Source organism: Enhydra lutris, unplaced genomic scaffold, assembly GCF_002288905.1.
Source record: "Enhydra lutris kenyoni isolate GAN:26980312 unplaced genomic scaffold, ASM228890v2 scaffoldscaffold11, whole genome shotgun sequence".
In the NCBI taxonomy this organism is placed as follows: Eukaryota; Metazoa; Chordata; class Mammalia; order Carnivora; family Mustelidae; genus Enhydra; species Enhydra lutris.
In genome coordinates, this window is record NW_019154095.1 from 23,780,908 (window position 1) to 23,805,114 (window position 24,207).

Below are 24,207 nucleotides of genomic sequence, written 5' to 3' on the forward strand. Positions count from 1 at the left end.
CACAGCAGGATACCCAAGTAAAACGAATGTAAGTAATATGCCTCATAGAGAACCTAAAGTATTGATCGTCATACAGATACTCTCTGGACTTAAGAAGAGTAGAGGACATCAGGGAGACCCTTAACAAAGAGATGGAAAAGAACCAATCAGAGATGAAGAACACAATATATGAAATTTAAAATGCACTTGATGGAATAAATAAAGAGGATAGATGAAATACAGGGACAAATTAATGATCTAAAAGACAGAATAATGGAAAGTAACCAAGCCGTATGAATGATAGAAGAAAAATGTATGCAGATTGGGGTAGTCTTAGGGAATTCAGTAACTAGCAAGCATAATAACATTTACATTATGGAGATCCCTGAAAAAGAAGAGAGAGAAAAGGGGGCAGAAATTTTATTTGAAGAAATAATAACAGAAAACTTAATCTGGGGAAGGAAATGAATATCCAGATCCAGGAGGCACAGAGATCCACCCAGAAACTCAACCCAAGGAGGTCCCATACCAAGACACATAGTAGTTAAAATGGCAAAAAGTACTGATAAAGAAAGAATGTTAAAAGCAGGAAGAGAAAACAAGATGTTGCATACTAAGAAATCCCGTAAGGGTATTGGTGGATTTTTCATCAGAAACTTTGAATATATTATGCCATTCTCTTCTGACCTATAAAGTTTCTGATGTGCTAAGTTTCTAAAATGCTAAAAGGGAAGAACCTGTAGCCAAGAATACTCTATCCAGCAAAGCTATCATCCAGAATAGAAGGAGAGATAAAGAGTTTCTCAGAAAAACAAGAATAAAGGGGTTCATGACTGCTAAACCAGCCCTACAAAAAATATAAAATGGGACTCTGAGTCTATAAATGAGTGTATAGCAGATGAGTGTATCTGTAAAAAACGAGGGGATCACAAAAGGATGTAAAATATGAAACCAGATACCTAAAATGTGTAGGGAAAGGAATAAGAAATGGGTCCAAACTTAAATGACCATCAACTTAATATAGACTGCTGTATGCAGAAAATGTTATACAAACCTAGTGGTAACCACAAATTAAAAATCAGTAATAGATAAGCAAGGAATAGAGAGAAAGGAATCCAAGTGTATCACTAAAGAAAATCGGCAAACCATGAAGGAGAGCAAGAGAAGAAAGGATTAGAGAAAAACTAAAGACACAACCGTAAAACAAGTAACAAAATGGCAATAAATACATAACTATCAGTAAGTACTTTGAGTGTAAATGAACTAAACACTCTAATCAAAAGACATGGGATGACAGAATTTATTTAAAAAACAAAACAAAACAAAAAACAAGACCCATATATCTGCTGCCTGAACAGATTCATTTCAGCCTTAAAGACAGCAGCAGATTGAAAGTGAGGGGATGGAGAAACATTTACCTTGCAAATGAATATCAAAAGAAAGGCAGAGTAGCTATACTTATATTACACAAAATAGACTTTTAAAACAAGGACTGATAAGATATTAAAAAGAACACTATATAATAATAAAGGGGACAATCCAACAAGAGAATATGACAATTATAAATATTAATGCACCCAACGGGAACACCCAAATACATAAAACCGTTAATAACAAATATAAAGGAACTAAATGATATTAATACAAGAATTGTAGGGGACTTTAACACCCCACTTAAATCAACAATCATGTCACCCAAACAGAAAATCAAGGGAACAGTGGCTTTGAATGGCATATTGGACCAGATTAATTTAACAGATATATTTTAGGAACATTCCATCCTAAAGTAGGAGAATACATATTCTTTTCAAGTGCACGTAGAACTTTCTCTAGAATAGATCACATATTGGGCCACAAAACAAGTCTCAACATGTTCAAAAAGATTGAACTCATACCAAGCATCTTTTCTGACCACAGTACTCTGAAACTAGACATCAACAACCAGAAAAAAATCTGGAAAGAGCAAATACATGGTAACATGCTGCTAAACAGTGAATGGGTCAACCAAGAAATCAAAAAAGGAATAAAAAGCTACATGGAAACAAATGAAAATGAAAACACAATGATCTAAGATCTTTGGGATGTAGCAAAAGTGGTTTTAAGAGGGAAGTTTATAGTAATGCAGACCTACCTCAAGAAGCAAGACAAACCTCAAACAACTTAATCATATTTAATGGAGCTAGAAAAAGAATAAACAAAATTGAAAACCAGTAGAAGGAAGAAAATAATAAAGATTAGAGCAGAAATAAATAATAAATTAAAAAAAAAAAGTAGAATAGATCAGTGAAACTCAGAAGCTGTTTCTTTAAAAAAAATCAGTAAAACTGATAAACCCCTAGATTCATCAAGAGAAAAAGAGAAAGGACTCAAACAAAATATTCTGCAGCTTCCTCCTCTTCTCTTAGCCTTCATAGAACTGAAGAGTGTTAAGACCTTGCTGTGGATTAGGCTTTGGCTTAAGGGGATGTCATGGCTGATTAATCTTCCATCTAATCCACTAAAATTTTCTCCACATCTGCAATAAGGCTGTTTCACTTTCTTATCATTTTGTATGTTCATTGGAGTACCACTTCTGATTTCTTTCAAGAAGCCTTTCTTTCCACTTACAAGTTGGCTGTTTGGCCCAAGGGGCCTAGCTTTTAGCCTGTCTGTTTTGTTTTGTTTTGTTTTGTTTTGTTTTGTTTTGTTTTGTTTTAACATTCCATCCTCACTAAGTTTAATCACTCTGATTTAAAGTGGGAGACACGTGAGTCTCACTTTCATTTGAGTATTTAGAGGCCATTGTTATTAATTGGCCCAATTTTATGTCTCAGGGAATAGGGAGGCCCAGGGAAAGAGAGGCAGATGGGGAACAGCTGGTCAGTGGAGCAGTCAGAACACACGTTTATGGATGAAGTTCACTTTCTTATATGAGTGCAGTTCGTGGCACTCTAAAACAGTTGACATAGTAACTTCAAAGATCACTGATCATAGATCACCATAACAAAAATAATAATGAAAAAGTGTGAAATACTGTGAGCATATCAAAATGTGACACAGAGATACGAAGCGAGCAAAGATTCAGTATCTGTGAAGCATAATAAAATGAGTTAAGCCTGTACATTGTCTACTTTCCCCATTATCGCAGGCAACATTGTTGGTACCTTTCTACTAATACATAACAAAGTTCCCATTCCAACATTTTCCTCACTTTCCAGTAAGTGCTCTTTGACCAGTACTCCAAGGCCCTCAAGCTACTGTTAACCTTCTCTATAGGGGTACATTTGGCTTTCACCTGTCAGGTTCCAAAGCCCCTTCCACTTTTAGATTTCTCTCTCTCTCTTTTTTTTTTTTAAATATTTTATTTATTTATTTATTTGACAGACAGAGATCACAAGTAGGCAGAGAGGCAGGCAGAGAGAGAGGAAGGGAAGCAGTTTCCCTGCTGAGCAGAGAGCCAGACGTGGGGCTTGATCCCACGACCCTGGGATCATGACCCGAGCCAAAGGCAGGGGCTTCAATCCACTGAGCCACGCAGGCACCCCACTCTCTCTCTCTTTTTAATATCATAGCAGCTTTCCACTTCTAGGTGCTAATATCTGTTCTCACAACTAAGGCTTCATAACAAATTACCCTGCGAATTTTGGCTTAAAATGTTGCACACATGATTTTTGCTTACTAATCTTCATCTCTGGAAGGGTTCATCAGAGAGCTCTTGTATGCTCTGCTTGTCATCGGTGAGCTCTCATCCTATCATCAGATGGCCTAACCTAGGGATGCCGGATGGATTATATCTACATGTGGCCTCTCTCTATGGCCTAGGCTACCTTACAACATAATGGTGGTCCTTAGAATGAACATCTTGAGAGCTATGAGGAAGTCATATTGCCTTTTATGACTTGGATGCTGAAGTCATTCACTGTTACTTTTGCTGCATTCACTTTGTTGAGGCAGTCACAATGTCCTGATTGGTTTCAAGGGAAGGAAAATGGGTTTTTCTTCTTGGTTGGTGGAGAGGTAAGGTTCTGAAAGAGCATAAGACCAGAAATATTGGTGTGTCCAATGTTTGAAAATACAGTATGCCACAGATTCTTAGAAGACAAAATTTGAGACTTAAAAAAAAATCTGTAAATGTCTTTATATCCTTCAGAGTTAAAAATCTGTATAGTTCAAATTCTAAGCTAAAGTGCTTTTCCATTCAGAATTTTGAAGATGTTGCTATATTGTCAGTATGGCTTCTATTACTGCAAATTGTCCAATGCCATTTTGATTTCTTTTTTTTTTTTTTTAAGATTCTATTTATTTATTTGACAGTCGGAGATCACAAGTAGGCAGAGAAGCAGGCTGAGAGGAGGAGGAAGCAGGCTCCCTGCTGAGCAGATGTGGGGCTCGATCACAGGACCCTGGGATCGTGATCTGAGCCAAAGGCAGAGGCTTTAACCCACTGAGCCACCCAGCACCCCGCCATTTTGATTTCTGATCCTTTGTAAATTTTAGAAAACATTTTTGGCATTCTGAAATTTAATGATGATGCAGCTTGTTGGTCTTTTCATTTCCTTTTCTCAGAATATTTCTTGGCTTTATATCCTAGTCCTACTTAATTTCCAAGAAGTTGCTCTTGCTCTGGAGTCTGGTAACTTCTTGCACACTGCCTGGAAATCTGCTTAGCTAGATTATTAGATTAGGTGCATCAGCCCCAGCCCTCATCTCTCTTCTCTTGTTTCTTTGTCCTGGAGATATAAGCCTCACTAATATTCTTTATCTAAAAACTGTATACCCTGTTTTCTGTCAGGGTAGGGTTGGATATAAGTTCATTCACCTTATTTGAAAATAAAAGCCACTAAGCTTACTTATTCCCATTTCAGATAAGTTCTATGATTAATGTACAGGCTATTAAAATGCAGGTTTGATGCATTTCTTAGATTATTTAATAGGTTGTATCTGTTGCTGAGGTCAAAATAAAGCAAATTGGTTCACAATAAAGACTTCAAGGATAATGCAAATACTCTCTCGTGTTGGTCATATTGTTTCCAAATAACTTGTTTTATACACACACACACACACACACACACACACACATAAATATTTGTCATATTTATATATTTATGTCACTAGCATACCTTTAGATAAAAGTTTTAACATAAAGATGAGCCATTTTTTAAATAAATTAGCTAAGTTAGAAAGCTTTTTTTAACTTTTTCAATAGATCATATATTTACTTGAATGAAAATTCAAAAAATATAAAAGGATATGGAGTAAAAAGTCTTTCTTCCACTTTTTTCTCCCTTACAACCTAATTTTTCTTCTTGCTGGTATCCAAAGCTTTTTGATTTGGGTGAATATGCATAGAATTTCCAAGATGTTTTATGACCTACAAAGAGATATGTATGTGGAGAATTTTATTCCCTCCTTCTTTACACAAATGGTAGCATACTATTCCTCTTCCCCCTTTTTTTCTTCACTGAATGGTATAGTTTGGAGAGTTTTCCATGTTGGTACATAAAGCATTTCTTCATTCTTCTTTATGACCACAAAGTACTTGTTTTATAGATGCAGTCTAATTTATAAACAGGACTTCTGTTGATGGATATTTTTGTTGTTTGCACTCTTTCCTAAGAGGCCCACTTTCTTTACCCTCAGTGCAAGAGTGAATAACCTTAAAAATAATATTCTAGGGCACCTCGGTGGGTCAGTGGGTTAAAGCCTCTGCCTTCGGTTCAGGTCATGATTTTATTTATTTAAAGATTTTATTTATTTATTTGACAGACAGAGATTACAAGTAGACAGAGAGGCAGTCAGAGAGAGGAGGAAGCAGGCTCCCTGCTGAGCAGAGAACCTGATGTGGGGCTCCATCCCAGGACCCCGGGATCATGACCTGAGCTGAAGGCAGAGGCTTTAACCCACTGAGCCACCCAGGCGCCCTATTTTTGTTCTTTCTTAATGTCAAGCAGTTAACCGTTTTCTCTTATGACTTTGGAATTTGGGATCACGGAAAGTCCTTTCCCACCCCAAGCTTATTATTTCTCAATAATTTCTTCTGATTCTGGTAAAATGTGGTTTTAAGCATTTAAATCTTTGATAAATTTGGTTTTTATCCTGTTCTGAATATAATGATCTGTCTCCAATTCAGTTTTTTCCAGGGTCCCAACACTGATCTTTTTTTCAATTTATTTCACATTTGTCTTCTATCCTTATTCCCTTATGTGTTTGGGGCTTTTTCTGGATTTTATATTCAATTCCATTGATCTGCATATCCATTTACCACTATTTGCTCTAAAAAAAAGTTGTCTTTTCCTTTTTTTTTTAATTGTAAAGGTTTTATAATTTCTTTTGCTTATTCTCTTCTTAACCCTCCTTCAGATACTTTTCTTCCTATAATTATCCATATGAACTTTAGTATCATTGTATGTTTCAAAATTCGTAATAATTATTTTCCAGCATAATTCCAGTTCATGTTAATTTATGTCATTAAATGAAACAGTAATACTCTGGTTTAAAAATTGTCCAAACTTCATATATTTTGGAATGTATTTCAATACTCTGATATGTGTGTTTTCCAACACCACCAAGTAATTCTCCAGTTGTCAGCAGATAGTGACTGAGCTTCCTATAAATTTAATTCAGTTCTGATGCTCTCTCCATGAAGATAGGGTCAGTTTCCATGAGTTAAGGCTCAGTCTTAGAAGACTGCTTCGCTTCGAACACCAGTCAAATCCAGAGGTTGCTTATCTGCTTCTGACCCACTGACTATAAAATCAGACCCCCCTCAGGTTCCATTAATGTGTTAGAGCTGCTCACAGGGCTCAGAGAAATACTTATGTTTACCAGTTTATTATAAAAGGGCATTATGAAGGATGCAGATGAATAGCCATGTGAAGCCATGCACAGGACAAGACCGGGAGAGTCCCATTATGTAGAAGCTTCTTTCCCCATGGGCCGGGATGCACCACCCTCCCACCATGTGGACGCTTCACCAACAACAGTTTGTCGGATCTCATTGTTCGAGAGTTTTCATAGAGCTTAGTTTTCGGCCCCTTATTCCCTGAGGTTGGTGGGTATAGCTGATCATCGTTCCAGCCCTTCATCATTATGTCTTTCTAGTGATGTACACCATCCTGACTACATAGGAGCCCAGAGTCACCATTAATCTTTTTGAGTTACTGTTTTCAGTTTTTTGGATAAATCCCAGAAGTAGAATTGCTGGATCATATGGTAATTCTATTTTTGATTTTTTTTTTTTTTTTTTTTTTTTTTTTTTTGAGGAACCTCCAGACTATTTTCCACGGTGGCTGCACCAATTTACATTCCCACCGAGAGTATACAAGGGTTTCCTGTTCTCCACATCTTCCACAACCCCTTACTTCTTGTCTTCTTAGTGATAGCCATTCTAACTGGTGTCACATGATATTTCATTGTGGTTTTGATCTGGATTTTCGTGATGATTAGTGATGTTGAACATCTTTGTATGTATCTGTTGACCATCTGTATGTTATCTTGTAAAAAATATTTATTAATATCACCTGCCCATTTTTTTTTTTTAAAGATTTTATTTATTTGACAGAGAGAAATCACAAGTAGGCAGAGACGCAGGCAGAGAGAGAGGAGGAAGCAGGCTCCCCGCGGAGCAGAGAGCCCGATGCAGGGCTTGATCCCAGGACCCTGAGATCATGACCCGAGCCGAAGGCAGAGGCTTTAACCCACTGAGCCACCCAGGCGCCCCATCGCCTGCCCATTTTTTAACTGGACTATGTTTTGCTATTGTAGGATTTCTTTACAGAGTTTGGGTACTAACTCTCGATTATCAGATATATTATTGCAAATATCTTCTCCCATTTAGTAAGATGCCTTTTTGTGTTGTTGATCGTTTCTTTTGCTGTGCAGAAGTGTTTTAGTTTGATATGGTCCCGCTTGCTTATTTTTGCTTTTGTTGCCTTTGCTGTTAGTATCAGATGAAAAGAATGATCAAGACCAATTTCAAGAATCTTACTTCCTGTGTTTTCTTCTAGGAGTTTAATGGTTTCAGGTCTTAAATTTAAGTCTTTAATCCACTTTGAATTAATTTTCATACATGCTGTAAGGGAATGGTAATTTCATTCTTTTGAGTGTGGCCATCCATTTTCCCCAGTAGGGTTGGCTGTCCTTTCCCCATTGTATATTCTTGGCTACAGTATATGTATGTTTATTTCTGGGTTCTGTATTCAAACCCATTGATCTATTTGTACAGTTTTATGCCAGTAACATTCTGTTTTGACTGCTATAACATCGTAGTACAGTTTCAAATCAGAGATCTTTTTTTTTTTTTTTTTCATTTTGCTGCTCTGATTGGGTGAGTTTCTTTGCCCTGTCTTTGAGTACACTCATTTCTTCTGCTTTATTCAGTCTGCTTTTGAAATCCTCTAGTGGCTTTTTTTTTTTTTTTTTTTTTTTACCTTTGTGACTTCTGTTTGGTCCTTTGTTATATTTTTTATCTCTTTGTTGAAGTTCTTACTGTGTTCATCCATTCTTCCCCGAAGTTCATTGAACATATAACACTTTGAACTCTTATCAGGCAAATTACTTATTTCCATTTTATTACATTTCCCCCCCTGAAGTTTTTGTTCATTTGTTTTGAACCCATTTTTCTTTTTCTACATTTTTCCTTGACTCTCTATGTTGGTTTCTATGCATAAGATAAAACAGCCACTTCTCCCAGTCTTGAGGACTGCACTAGGAAATGAACCTTATCATTCAGCCCTGCCCTACTTCTTGATTATCTCAAAAATCGTTGTATTGTTCAAGAAGCCTATTATATTTTTAACAGCTCCCAGTATTTGAGGGTGTACCAGGACCTGAGAAGATCTCAGCTAGTCCCTGGATTCAGGCTGATTAGAAGCCAAACCCTCAGCCAGACCCTCAGGTAGCTGTTTTTAAAGTATGCAAATATAGATAGTACCCTGGGGCTGCAAGTGTAGGCCTGCTGGCCACCAGAGCCAGGTGATCTGGAGGTCTGGTCCCTGGGGAGAGTTGCAAAATTAGGGCCCCAGATGATTGTATAGGCTTCTTTCTGGAAGATACTGGTGAGCTGGAGTGAGACTGAGGGAGTATGCAGAGCTGGCATCCCCCAACCTGTTTCCTGGGAGTGCCTCCCTAGGCCCCTAGTCATATGTCAGACCAGAAGCCTTCTCATCAAGCCAAAGCTTTTAGACATGTTTATCAGACTCTTTCACAGGAAGACTAGGGATGTATTCAATTTGCTCTCTGTGCAGTGCCTTGGGGGTGGTCCCCTGCCAACAACTAACTGTCTCATTGTTTTACAGTTGCACAGGACCCAGGAATGCAAGCCTCAGTCTCCAGAGTCATGCCCTCAGTGGGTATCTCGTGGATGGCAGCCACCAAACCTGGGGCACCAGCCGTAAAAACCAAGCACCATATGTACATGGGAGCTTCCTTCCAAGAGATACTGGTGCTGTGGAGTGTGACAGAGGGAGAACATGGAAAGAACACCCACCACCCTTTGGCCCTAGAGCATATCCCAGTGGGTCCTGGATGGGAGTTAAATTAGATACCTGTCCCTCAAGCTGACACTTTAAGATTAGGAAATGAGACTCTACCACCTAAAATCTGGGTGCCTCTCAAACAGCTGTTTCTCTGCTAGCTCCTGGGGTAGATTCTTTGGTTTTTGAGCTAGATGTTTTGGGGGCTGTTCTTTGAGAAGAAGGGCTTAAAAGATGGACTGCTAGTGTGGGGTTTAAACTCTTTTTTCTTCAGGAAGAAGCTTCAGGTTTTGAGTTTTCTCCTGTTTATAGGTCTCTATGTCGAGGTTTGGGTTTACAGTGAGGTTATATCTCAGGCTTTCCTACTTTAATATCGATTTTTCATATTTGCTAGATTTGTAGGAGCTGTACAACTAAATTTTGGGGCTTTGTTTTCTTGGGGAAATTGTTCCATATTCCTGTAGATTTAGTGTGTTCATGGGAGGAGGTGATTCCAAGGTCTTGCTATCTTGTCATCTTGAACCAGGACCCAGATATTTATTTCATTGTGAAAATAAGTATTGCTCTCTGATTCAATCCCAAGTGTTGTACCACTTTTTCTAATCTGTATACTTAGTTTTTTATATGTATTTACTTTTTATATTTTAACATTTTTAGTAGTTCTTACATACATTTAACTATTTTCCTTTTCCTAGAAAAGCAGTCATAACTTTCAGTTATATTTTTCCAAATAAAGTGAGAGCTACTGTTCAAACAACCTGTCTTGAATACATTTCCTGGATTAAATGTTCTCCATTCTCTTTATGAAGACAATGGTTGATGGTAATAGAATGCTCAAAACTCAAAAAGAGCTTGTCTGTTCACTTCTACAATGACTGGTTGAATTATATGTTTTCCAAAACACTTTCCTTTTTTATGGAAACCATACTTCTATTTGGGGGAGTCACATTTTATCAATAAATAGAATATTTAATTCAGTTACATGATTATAGTAACAAGATTCTGTCTCTATTACGTGACCATTGGTAGAACCATTTGGGAATAATTTTATAAGTTTACCCCTAAAGTCTAATTTTTTTTTTTTCTGTTTTTTCTCTTTAGCCTATATAGTAATCCAGGTGGGATGCCTCCTTATGCCTCTCAGGGTTTCCCATTTCTTCCTCCATATCCCCCACAAGAAGCTAACAGGACTATCACTTCTTTATCTGTTGCTGACACTATTTCTTCTTCAACAACAAGTTATACACCAGCCAAACCTGCTGCTCCTTCTTTTGGCGTCCTTTCAAATCTGCCATTACCTGTTCCTACAACAGACACTTCAGCACCGGTGGGTATCTTCAGTTTTCTATATTTTTGTATCTTTGAAAATTCATCCAATTGACGTATATTTATTATATGCCTTCTTGTGCCAGCCACTAAGTAAGGCACAAAACATAAAAAGATTAAATCACATTTTCAACTCAAATAACAAACTCAGAGTACAGCAGCAAGTTATCAAATAATTGCAAATAAGAAACTTCCAGTAAAGTAGAAGAGAGAGTCTAGAGTTAACGGTGAAGACAGATGAGGAAACTGTCAGTGCTCCCAGGAACTGAGGTAGACCTAGAAGGGATGGTTTTATAAAAAAATGTGTTTCTGTTCTTTCACCACTTTATCCTTAGCGCCTCAAACCACACCTGATAGCATATAGTAGGTGCTCACTTAAAATGAGGCAGATAAATTAATGTATTTGTTTGTTTGTTTAAGGCCAGTTTTTGATAGATGGTAATTAATTTGTCAGGATGAAAGGGGTTATATAAAGCTTCCCATAAAGAGGCAATAGTATTAAGAAAGTTGCAGAGGCATAAACCAAATTGCATATTTGTGAAACTGTCTTTAATAGATCTCTCTAGCTGTCATGTAGGAAATAGGCAAAGGCACAAAAAGTGATCACCTAAGAGACATAGGTATCAGATTGTGGAGAATCTGTTCTCTACCTGCTCGGGGCTTCAGGTGTCTCATTGATTAAAAAAAAAATTTGTCTGTTCTTAAATAAGCTGGTAACTGTTGACATGTGGAATATTACTGAGAGACTAATATTTTATGAATAAAACATATAAATGATTTTAAAACCTTTGTTTTAACCTTAAGTGAGTATCACCCATAGTAATACTAAAATACTATAAACCTTATTATATCCAGCTTTACTAATTATAGTGTTTGTAATAATTTAGATTAGGCCCAAGTGGACTTTGTTTTTCCAATACCTTCATCATTGTATTAATGAATATTGTGAACAGATATTGTGAATATCATGAATTTCAGTTCGTAGGATAAACAAAATTACAAGAGAACTTTTCAAGGATCCTCAGTTTTAAAAAGTCATTTATAAAACAATGGATTACCTATTCCATTACCTAATAAACAATGAATACCTATTATCTACACTGTCTTGTCAAATTTAGTTATGTAACTATTTAGGCTTTTTCAATTTACTACATTTTTTTTAAATTCAGTATCTCTTATGTGAGGCAAATGTATTCATATATATATATTAATGAAATCCACAGATAATTTTCTACATTTGTCACAGATACAATTAAGCATTTTATTTAACAGTTATATACGTGCCCAAGAAAGAGGTAACACAGGTACTCACATGAATCTCACCCAAAGAAAACAAAAAAAATTTAACCCTCTATGTATAAAGTACACTGAAAAAATAAAAGTAAAGAAAGAAGGGGAGAATAAGGACAATGTAAAGTGCAAAGATGAGGTGATAATAAAACATGGGATATGGTACATTAAAAATTAAGTTTATAAGTAAATAGGAGCAGTCAAAAAGATGGCTAAAACTTAATACCATTTCAAACTCTCTTTAGGTAAGCCAAGATGGTTTTGGTTACAAGATGCCAGATATCCCTGATACATTTCCCGAACTCTCAGAACTAAGGTAAAAAACTTGAAGAGAAATGTCAGTATTCATTACCTATTTGACAATGATGAATACAAACCAGATCATTATTTTCATACCTATATTAAAGAAAGAGAGTTTTTAAATCCTCACTATTTGTATATTGTGATTGTCTTAGCGGGAAAGTTATATAAATCAGTTTTATGTTGTCTAGTTTGTATTTATTGAGTGACATAGTATGTACCCAGGAATTTTTCTAGATGCTGGAAATGAGGTAATAGTTACCAGGATAACAATGTTGTTCTCTCTTGAGGGTTACAGTATTGTGAAAACTATTTCTCAATACATCATCCCTGGTGATTTCAAATATTTTTTGGCTTATTTTAGACTTTTTGTTGTTTCTTTTGTAGGTAAAACTTTGTACATAGAGGAACATATTAACGTTCTCATAAACTAATAAGCACAATGTTTTTACAGAGCCAAATGGTATTCAAACTGATGGCACATAAGTTTATAATATTTGAGTTTAAGGTACTGTTTTTTGTAGAACACTGCTTCTCTAAGATGCTTCATGAAAAAATTGTTTTGTGGCTACTCAACTTTGGGAAGCATTGCATCCTTTATACCCCATTGAAGGTTGATAATACTGATAAGGCTGTTACTACTAAGACTTCTGAGTATAATTTAAAAAAAATTTTTGTAATTCTTTTTGTCTCTGGGATATATCCCACCAGGGATACACAGCCACATACCCATGAGAAATCCTACAGTTTAAAAAAAAAAAAAAGTTTACCTTAATTGACCCAGTGTTTTATAATCATTTTTAGGAAGTAGTGGCTCATTATTTTCTAATAATAGTGAGGGTTTACAATATATCACATACATGTTAAGGTTTCCTATGAATTGTAATGCTTGCAGAAACCCCAGGAAGTAGGCACTGTTACTGTTCAATGTTCTAAAGGATTCTTTTTTTCTTCCTTCTTTTTAAAAAAATTATTAAAATGTCACATTATATTATTATACATGTTATGTATATTATATCATTATGTATTTATTGAGGAAATTCCTTATTTGTCTTGTAGAATTTTCTGTATCTTCTTTTTGCTTGATTGCATCCTTATAGTACCACTGAAGATGATCTTCTCTTTCCTGTATTTCTTTCTCTTGGTAGCTAGGTCTAGAGTTTTAATCAGATTTAGGTTCAGTTTTATCAAATCACTAATAAGCCATTGAGCATAAACCTACACAATGTTCTATATCAATTATATCTCAATGCTGGAAAAAAAAAACAGGTTCAGTTCTTTAGTCCCAAGTACTTACATCATACTTCCTATTACATCATGTAAGGCAACAGTGATGTCTGGTTGTCCAATTTTTAGTGACGTTAAGATTGAAACGGGTGAGGGCGCCTGGGTGGCTCAGTGGGTTAAGCCGCTGCCTTCGGCTCAGGTCATGATCTCAGGGTCCTGGGATCGAGTCCCGCGTCGGGCTCTCTGCTCAGCGGGGAGCCTGCTTCCCTCTCTCTCTCTGCCTGCCTCTCTGTCTACTCGTGATCTCTCTCTGTCAAATAAATAAAATAAAAAAATATTTAAAAAAAAAAAAAAAAAAAAAAAAAGATTGAAACGGGTGAAACCCCTGAAATCATTGGCAGTCCATTATTTCATTAAGGATTGCAAATGTGATTTTCTGCTGCCAGAATCAGCCAGAATTCTGTGAAGAAGAACTTTCTATATCAACTATTTAGGTTTTTTTGAAATACACTTCATATAGAAATGGAAAGATAAATCCTTATTTTTTGTGTTTTTCGACTTTCAGAATAATGAGTTGATGTACAAACAAGCTCCAAAATTTCTGATAGGCAAGGCTTTTTGTTTTTATGTTTGTAGTTGTTTCTGTGTTATTAAGAACTCATAAATTTTAAACAAATATATTTGATGTGTTTCAGTCTATTACAGTCATTATTCTTTTTGATGCTTACACAGTTCTATTTTGAGTCCCTAGCAAACTCTTCACTTTGGCTTCTATAGCCTTTCTGATGAAACAAAGATGCCATGGGCTTATCGTGAAATTTCTTTTCCCTGGCCTGAAGTCATTTTTCTGAAAGGCACTTGTTCTTTTTCAAAATTACAATACCAATATTATTACTGTGATTACTAAATTCAGAATAAGAGTTTGTTTTTGTTTTTTATACTTCTTTTGTGTTCTGGTTCTCATACCTGACATGTACAGCCAAATACTGTTTTTTAAAGTCTGAATAATACTTCTCCAGATGATATGTAACTTAGAAAAAAAACAGTATTCCTTTCTTTCCATTTACTCTGAATTTTAGAGACTGCTTTTTTAAAATTAAATCGTTTTAAACATATGATGCTTTCGTATGGATCTGTAGTCAAAACTAATAGATATGTTCAGTAAGGTTTAGCTTCCATTCCTGTCCTACCCATCCAGTTCCCTGTTTCACCCTATGGATATTGATTTTTGGTTTTGGTTTAGCCCTCCATGATTGCTTTTCTTTAAATATTTTATGAATAGCTGTACACACATGTATCCATATACTTATCTTTTATTGTGACAGACATATGCCAATTAGCTAAATAGATATGGAAGTTAACATTATTATGATTGTTCATGAACCCTAGTTTTTATTATCCTATCTTGATTGGATGCTACTTTCAGACCACTTTATGTTCTCTGTGGTTGATGTTTTATTTGCTTTTAATTTGCCTTCTTTGTATGTGTGTTTTTGTGTGTGTAGCTACATAAATGATAGTTCATAAATGATAGTTCAAAAATTATTTAGAGCCATATCAACTAAAATGGAAATAAAATGGAATAAAATGGAAAAACTGTGAATATTTATCATCATGGAGAAAAACTAGTGACTGATATTCATTAACTTTCTGTTGTGTTTCTAGTGTGTCACAGCTTACAGATATGAATGACCAAGAAGAGATATTACTAGAACAGTTTCTGACCTTGCCCCAACTAAAACAGATTATTACTGACAAGGATGACTTAGTAAAAAGTATTGAAGAGCTAGCAAGTATGTCTTTCCTTACTTCTTAAATTTCCTAAGAAAAATACGATGTTTACCTAGAAATAAACCAGAAATTTGTCTTACAGGAAAAAATCTCCTTTTGGAGCCCAGCTTGGAAGCCAAAAGGCAAACCGTTTTAGATAAGGTAAGTTAGTTATTATTTTAAAGAAGTCCATACAATTTAAAAATATAGTAAAGTAACATTTTAATTTTATCTTTTAGTATGAATTGCTTACACAGCTGAAATCTACTTTTGAAAAGAAAATGCAAAGGCAGCATGAACTTAGTGAGGTAAGGTGTTTAGCTCTTTTCCTTTACCATAGGGATTTTTAATCTCAATATGTGTGAGCCACATTCTTAGTTTCATTATTATCAGAAAGCACTTATTAGGTGTCTGTCTTTATAAGGCTTGATACCTTTAAGTGAGATGAACAGCTCTCATTTATGGGTCATTATACAGTATTTGTGCTCATGCAAGGACATATTTGGTTACAAAGCACAAAAATACAGAAAGCCTCATAAATAACTTAACGAGGAACGTTATTATAAATGCCAGTTTACCTCTTCTAATAAAATCTAACAAAAAACTTGAACTGTAATCTCATTTGTAAGTTTATGTACAGCTATCTTAAATGAAAACTTAGAAAGTTGAAATGTATATGAAAATTATAAAGTTTAATTTGCCACAAATAATAGATTTTATGCCAGAAATCCACTTAAATAAAAAATAAAAACCACTTCATAAAATTCAACCCATATTTCTAAAAAATCTTTAAAAATGAAAAGGATTAAGAAATAAAATCTTTGTGCCATATCAATAACCAACATCCTCTTTCCTTTAAAATCAGCAATTCTGGAAGGTAAAGCCAATGTAATAAAACAACAAATAGAAAATAAAACAGAAAAAAATGATGACAAAGGAGAATATAAATTTATAATGGATTTCAGATAATTTGATCATCCTTTAGAATTAAAGATATAAGAATAATAGCTAACATTGAATAATGATTATGCATCTTTCACTGCACTATGCTATTTTCATATATTGCCTGTTATTTCCACAAAATTCTAGGACATAGGTGTTATTTTTTATAGTACAGATAAGCAGTCTGAGCCAGGGATATTGAATAACTTCCCTGAGGTCGTATAAACTGAAAGTATCAGGGTCAGGAATCAAATGTAAGCAGTCCTCCCTCACTCTTAACCAGAAGAAAGCCTGAGAGAAGCAACTGAAACACTCTTAGTTGCACATTAGATGCTAAATAAGCTTTTCACAATAGTCACATCATTCTTTATAAATTCATAGCAAGTTAAGAATAGAAATTAAATCCTTAACTTGATAAAGAATGAAATTAAAAACCAACAGCAAACATCACAATTGCCAGATATTTCCAGGATCCCCTTAATATTAGGAATAAGACAGTGATGCTAGTGATAGGCAAATGAAAGAACAAGAAACTCAAAAAGAGAAATATGAATGTCCAGTGGACATGCTGGTATAATAGTTACCCTGTCTTCTTTGCCATTTATATGAGAATTGCTTAAAATGATATTTGAAACACTTAAAAAATAAAACCTTGATTCTTGTTTGTCACTCAATCTTTGGGGATGATGAGTCAGACTTCTCTCTTTTTTTTTTTTTTTTTTTTTAAAGATTTTATTTATTTGACAGACAGATCACAAGTAGGCAGAGAGGCAGGCAGAGAGAGACGGAGAAGCAGGCTCCCCGCTGAGCAGAGAGCTCGATGCGGGACTCGATCCTAGGACCCTGGGATCATGACCTGAGCCGAAGGCAGAGGCTTTAACCCACTGAGCCACCCAGGCGCCCCGAGTCAGACTTCTGTATAAAGTATGTAAATCACTTCACTGGACTGTTGGTACCATCAGTGTAGAAACATGCTGTGTTTTATTCCGTCCATAACCAGTACCAGGTCCAGTGCTTGGCACATAGTAGATACTCAGTAAATATTCAGTGAATAAATAATGGAAATATTTGAACAGATTGTCAGCCTTTCAGAATAATAATAATAATTTTGCATCATTATTGTGAGCCATACTTGTATAGATGACCAGGGTTGGCAAGAGTGATGAGAAAATGGTTCATTCCTTTTCATTCCTGTGAGTTACCACCTCACCCCCACTAGCATGACTGTCATTAAAAATAGTCTTGGGGCGCCTGAGTGGTTCAGTCGGTTAAGAGTCCCAACTCTTGATCTCAGCTCAGGTCTTGCTCACAGGGTCATGAGTTCAAGCCCCACATTGGACCCCACTCTGGGCATGGAGCCTACTTAAAAAAATTAATTAAAAAAATGAAAAAAATAGTCTTATTTCTTATATTTAGGTCTTCAATCCATTTTGAGTTCGTTTTTATTTACTTTTTTCTTTTTTGAGTGGATTTTTATATAAGAAGTAAGATAAAGGTCCAACTTCATCCTGCATGTATCCAGTTTTCCCTGCACCATTTGCCGAAGACTGTCTTTTCCCCATTGAATGGTCTTGGCACACTTTTGAAAATGTTTGACCATGTATGTGAGGATATTTTTCTAGGCTTGGTCTTTCATTCATCTATATGTCTCTTCTTATGCTAGTACAATGCTGTTTTGATTGCTGTAACTTTATAGTAAGTTTTGAAGTCGGAAAGTATGCACCTCTGTTCTTTTTAAGATTGTTGTGGCTATTTGGGGTCACTTGAGATTCCATATGAATTTTAGAATGGGTTTTTCTTTTTCCGCAAAAACCTGTCATGGAGATGTTGATAGGAATAGCATTAACTCTGTAGATCACTTTGGGTAGTATTGTCTCCCTAAAATTATGAAGTCTTTCAATCCATGCACATGAGATGTCTTTCCCCTTACGTCTTCAGTTTCTTTCAGCAGTGTTTGTATAGGTCTTTTGCCTGTTGGGTCAAATTTAATACCATCACTTTTGTCATATTCTGTACATTAGAAGGGAGTCACTGTGTCCAGCCCAAGAGGTAGGGATTATAGAGGTCCTCTTAGAGGATGCCTACTATAGTGACCTAATTCTTAAAACCCCAGGAGAAAACATTGATTGGGTCAGCTTCCCTCATTCAGTGGTTTGCAGCCAATGGATTGGTTCTTTTGTGTTTGGTATCTACCCCTCTATCCAAAAGCTGAGAACCTTGGTGGTAGCAGTCTTCCTCAAAAGGCTGTGTGAGAGGGGCGCCTGGGTGGCTCAGTGGGTTGAGGCCTCTGCCTTCGGCTCAGGTCATGATCCCAGGGTCCTGGGATCGAGCCCCGCATCGGGCTCTCTGCTTGGCCAGGAGCCTGCTTCCTCCTCTCTCTCTGCCTGCCTCTGCCTACTTGTGATCTCTGTCTGTCAAATAAATAAATTAAATTAAAAAAAAAAAAAGGCTGTGTGAGGCATATAATGAATTGCTCTCATTTCCTTTGCCTCTAGAAGTTTTTCTGAGCACTGTAAACTAAATTAGTACTTGGTTTTCTTTTTCAGAGCTGTAGTGCGAGTGCCCTACAGGCAAGATTGAAAGTAGCTGCACATGAAGCTGAGGAGGAATCTGATAATATTGCTGAAGATTTCTTAGAGGGGAAAACTGAAATTGATGATTTTCTCAGTAGCTTCATGGAGAAGAGAACAGTATGTAATTGTCTTCAGTTGAGGACAACTGACAGTGTTATATCAAATTACTTAAGTATATTCATGAGTAAAAAATACTTCAGCATGTTACTGAGCTAGAGTTTTGAGTGCCCTGAAGAGCCTCTATTCTTTAAGAATGATAGCAATATTTTATTATCATTTTGTATTAAAGTTAGTAAATTAGCTTAAGTCTGGTTTTAGTAGTTATAGGAGTGTACAACTGCTTATGTTCAACAAGTTATTTAAAAAGGGAAGAATCTATAAATTTTATTTTATTTTTTTATTTTATTTTTTTTTAAAGATTTATTCATTTATTTGACAGAGAGAGATCACAAGCAGGCAGAGAGGCAGGCAGAGAGAGGAGGAAGGAGGCTCCCTGCTGAGCAGAGAGCCCGATGCAGGGCTTGATCCCAGGACCCTGAGATCATGACCTGAGCCGAAGGCAGCGGCCTAACCCACTGAGCTACCCAGGCATCCCAGAATCTATAAATTTTAAAAATTGCAATATAATATTTGCAATATAATAATATAATGTTCTGCAATAGTTTCTGTTCTGTTCTGATTTCCAGAAATTAAGAAAGTCTATTTAATAGTATTTTGCCCTTTGATAGAATTCTAAATATTTACCTAATTTCTCTGAAACATCACATTTGAAAATTAACCTTTTGTTATTAAACGTGCAATTAAATTTGCAATATAATATTTGCAATATAATATAATGTTCTGCAATAGTTTCTGTTCTGTTCTGATTTCCAAAAATTAAGAAAGTCTATTTAATAGTATTTTGCCCTTTGATAGAATTCTAAATATTTACCTAATTTCTCTGAAACATCACATTTGAAAATTAACCTTTTGTTATTAAACTTTGTAAAATGTGTGCTATGTATATGCATATCCTGTTAAGGAAAGTGGGCAGATTTTATTATCCCCGTTTTCCATAAGAGAAAAATTGAAGTTTAGGGACGTTAAAGACTAGTTATAGCATTAGTAAGGCATTGATTTCTGGTTCATTCTTTTGTGCTACTATACCTTGAAGCTTTTATTTACTAAGCTTCCTAGCTAACAACAGTAGGATTCTTTTCTTTTTTATTTTTAAAACACAGATGCTTGAAATTCTACAATCAGAGAATTGATATAATGGGTCAAGGTTTGTTTTAACATTCTAGAAGTTCACAGGCAAAGGTTATCTTCCAAATACAATTCCATGTTTGCGGGGGTGGGGATTCTTAAATTCGGAGCTACTTTAAACATTCAAAAGTTAAAAATGTCAGCAGGTTAAAGGATTCTTACTTCAAATTCTGTCGTAACTTAAGAAGCAGTAGTTAAATCATTGGAGAAGTGACTGGTATTTTAAATCATTTATCTTCTAGATCTGCCACTGTAGAAGAGCCAAGGAAGAGAAACTTCAACAGGCAATAGCAATGCACAGCCAATTTCACACCCCACTATAGGTAAATTGCCTCCCAGAAAGTTTGAGTCAGAGGCTATTGCATGACTGTTCTTTAATTGAAGTCTTTTTACCAGTGCCTGTTTAGTCAGCTTTAAGCATAATTCTGTCATAACTTCTGTTAGAGGATATATAAAATGCTTTGTATTATACATTAAGTGTAATTTTATATACATTAGCATTTAACAAGTGGAAATCTTTTGGATGTTTTATCACTATGATGTCAGCTTAAATGAAATGTTGGTTTTTTTTTCAGTGTTGGATAGTTCTGTAGAATTGTAAACTATAATTCATTCCTGTCTCTTAGCTCGTATGTGGTGTATACCATATCACTTAGTTGACGTATTTCTCACTAGTCTCCTTTGTCATTTCTTCCTTTAAAATGAACTTCCAGTCTGTCGCTTTTCCATCTCACACCAGGAGTATTCCAGTAATTGTCTTGCCAGTCGCCAGAATATAGTGTTTCTCCTTCCTACACAGCACCGACAGAATGAGCTTCCTCAAATACCACCCTGTGGTTTAATTTCTCTGCTGCAGAACTTACATTGAGATCTTAGCAGTGGTAGGATCACTGTTAAATTTCTCTCTGGTTTTGAGCCTTCTATAATCTGGAGTATATTTGAGAGCACCCACTTCAATTTTCCATTTTCCCCTTAAGTTCTCCATTTCATGTTCTTTCTCCTATCATTTTATCTTTGGTCACGCCTTTATCGATCTCAAGACACTTTTCCTTTTCCTCTCCATCTCTGTAGTTTTAGGAGTGATTTGGCTGTGAAAACTAGTTCCCACCCCAGCAAATTTAAGTAAAAGTTTGTATTATTGAACAATGCAGAGATAGAGTCAAAATGCACAAAGGACAACTCAGTCATTGAGTGAAAACACTCTGGAAGACCATAAAAACTTCTCACACCCTTGCCAAGGCTGCCTGTTTCTCTTTCCTGCGTCTCTGTTCTTGCCTGCCTCTCACTCTCTTGTGCTTCCCAACTTGCTCTTCAGAGCTCCTTTCTTAGCTCTGCTCGCGTGTGCTCCACCGTGGCTGCCTGCAGGCCTGATCACATTATGACAGTTCAGGTAGCCCATGGAGACGAACAAGGGTTTCATTGCAAATCCCCAGGAGAGAGACTGGCCCAACAGCAGTTTGGCCTGGAGATCAGTGTCATGTGGCCCTTTGCTCATTCAAATGGGCTGAAGGAGTAGACTCTGCGAAGGGAGCATTTCTAAGGAGGGAAGTGGCAGGAATTTCTCATCTCTACCTCAGACTCATCTGCCCCTTTCCTTAATCTAGTTGTACATAACATTACTGCCAACATTGAATTGGTTTTTTTGTTTGTTTGTTTGACAAATGAGACTGTCAATCCCCTTGGGTAAGGGTTGATTTTTTTTTTTTTTAAGATTTTATTTATTTATTTGACAGAGAGAAATCACAAGTAGGCAGAGAGGCAGGCAGAGAGAGAGGAGGAAGCAGGCTCCCTGCCGAGCAGAAAGCCCGATGCGGGGCTTGAACCCAGGACCTGGGATCATGACCTGAGCCGAAGGCAGCGGCTTAACCCACTGACCCACCCAGGCGCCCCTAAGGGTTGATTTTTAATATCAAGGCATAAGAAGAAAGTCGGCATTGAGTAATTATTTATACGAACATGCTAGAATCCTTTCCCTACCTCCTTTTTCCAAGTTATCTTCTTATAGGTAGATCTTAATTGGAAGGGAATGTAAAGAGATGAAAATTTATCATCTTAATTTAAATCTTAGGGTTTTTTTTATGTTCTTTTCTTTTCAGATTTTCCTGAAAACATAAACTGCCAAGACAGAAATGACACAAGACTGAGCACATTTTTATGTATGATTTGCAAATTGGCATTTCATCACAGTGGCTGAATTCATAGATATCCTGTATAGATCATATGCAGAACTGAGACTGATTTTGTACAGATCAGAATGATTGCTGTGGTCTTTGCTTTGAGAAATTTTTCTGCACGATTGCACTATAAATGTTTATTTATTGTTGATCAGTCCTATCATATTTAAGTTCTATTACTATTCCTCTGTTAAGTACCTATGCATGTAATTTTAGCTATTTTCAATATTTTATAAAATTGCTTCGTTTAAATTTATATTTTTAATTTGAAACTGCCTCATTTCTTTATCAAAAATGGTTTGTTTAGATATTTTTCCTCTCAACCTTTTTGAAAAATTACTATTTTCAACTGTAGAAAGCCTTATTTTTCCTTCTTTCCAGATGATGAAACTTTCAAAAACCATTTGTTTTTAAATATTCATAGTGTCAGGAAATACCAAACCTACTAATGTGCCATCTCAAGAAAGTAACTTTTAATACACAGTAAATCAAGAGAATACATCAGCTCATATATTGTTTAATTTTTAAAATTAAGGGTACACTTAAGAAGCAATATAGTTAAATAATTATTTTACCTAATAGAAAAAAATTGCCTTCTACTTCATCTAGTCCAACATAAACTTTCATACTGATTTTTTTATATAAGTATCTGATAGGTTTGTGATTGGATAATGATATACTTTCTAAATTCCTAATGTTAAAAACAATCTTTTTGTTAATAAATAGTAAATCTAGACACAGAAGTCTGATTTTTTTTTTTAACTTTACTGTGAGCTAGCTTTTCCTAAGAACAGGTTTAGTAATGAAATTAATATTTAACTTTTAGGCAGTCTAATTTTTAATTAAGTTTATTGAAGCTCTTTAAGTTGTAATTTGCTTCTATACAGTGTTACAGAATGAATACATTTTATGCGTAGCTGTAAAAGCTAATAAAGGAGAAACTCTGTAACTATATGTATCTGAGGCTTGGTAAGGCCATGTCTAAATCACAAAACAACTTAATGCATATTTTTATTTAAATTTCCATCCCAATATGTATTGTTACTCCAAATGCCAGCATATAGTACTACGGTTTTGTTTTATTTTTCATTCTTTTTCTTTCTGTACACGTTCTTGGCAATAGAACTTTAGGAAAAACAGAATTATTTTCTTAGACCTGAAAAATAATAATCTGTCTTTGTGGAAGACCAAGTATTCATATGGACTATAAATATATAATTGGAATAAAGATATTAACTTTCATTAATTGCCTGTCTCACTGGCGCTGTGCTAAGGGCATGTTGTTTAATCTTCAAAATGACCAGACATGATTTTTATAGACTTGTGGATGAAATAACTGAGGTAAGTATTTTAAATTTGTGACAGAGTCTTCTGGGTATTCAGAAACCTTTCCTTATTGCACAGACCAGCAGAACTTCTAGTTTTCCCAGCAATCACTGCAGTGGAGGACATAATAGCCCCAGTCTTTTGCAATCAGGTAGCTTTCTTAGAAACTGTAGAACCTATAACAAGAGACCAGCAGATCACAGCCGTTAAAGGGACATTAATTCATTTGATCTCCTAATTTTATTAAACACCTATTCAGAATAAGGTACTGTGGAAATACTGTACAGTAACTCAAACATGGTTTAGGTGCTTCATCTAACCTTCACTATACACAAAATCAAACAAAGCCCCCAAACAACCCACATTTTCTTACATAGTAAATTTCCTCCCCATAATCATGTAATTCATCTCAATATTCTTTATTCTTTAAACCAAACTGTCCTAGTTTCGTTCTATACCAGTTAACATAGCTTGCTTCCTCCTTCCAAAATTAATTTATTAGGCAACTTCCATATAACTTAGTCATTAAAGTGAGGGATTTGATCATGAATATCTGCATTTAACCAGCAGACAATTTAGTTCAGATACAGGTTGTATAAGTTG

The 24,207-nt window shown here is 35.6% G+C and overlaps 1 protein-coding gene across 1 annotated transcript in view; it reads left to right on the top strand.

Annotated features, from left to right (window-relative positions):
* LOC111144446 (VPS37A, ESCRT-I subunit) overlaps positions 1-23,014 on the top strand; it is a 50,227-nt gene extending 27,213 nt beyond the window's left edge. Inside the window, exons 5-12 of the mRNA XM_022498760.1 lie at positions 10,533-10,758; positions 12,293-12,363; positions 15,240-15,367; positions 15,448-15,506; positions 15,584-15,652; positions 18,833-18,976; positions 20,347-20,427; positions 22,201-23,014. Coding sequence (XP_022354468.1) covers positions 10,533-10,758; positions 12,293-12,363; positions 15,240-15,367; positions 15,448-15,506; positions 15,584-15,652; positions 18,833-18,976; positions 20,347-20,427 — 778 coding nt within the window. The 3' untranslated portion in view covers positions 22,201-23,014. The remainder of the gene's footprint in view (positions 1-10,532; positions 10,759-12,292; positions 12,364-15,239; positions 15,368-15,447; positions 15,507-15,583; positions 15,653-18,832; positions 18,977-20,346; positions 20,428-22,200) is intronic.
* Positions 23,015-24,207: the final 1,193 nt, after the last annotated feature.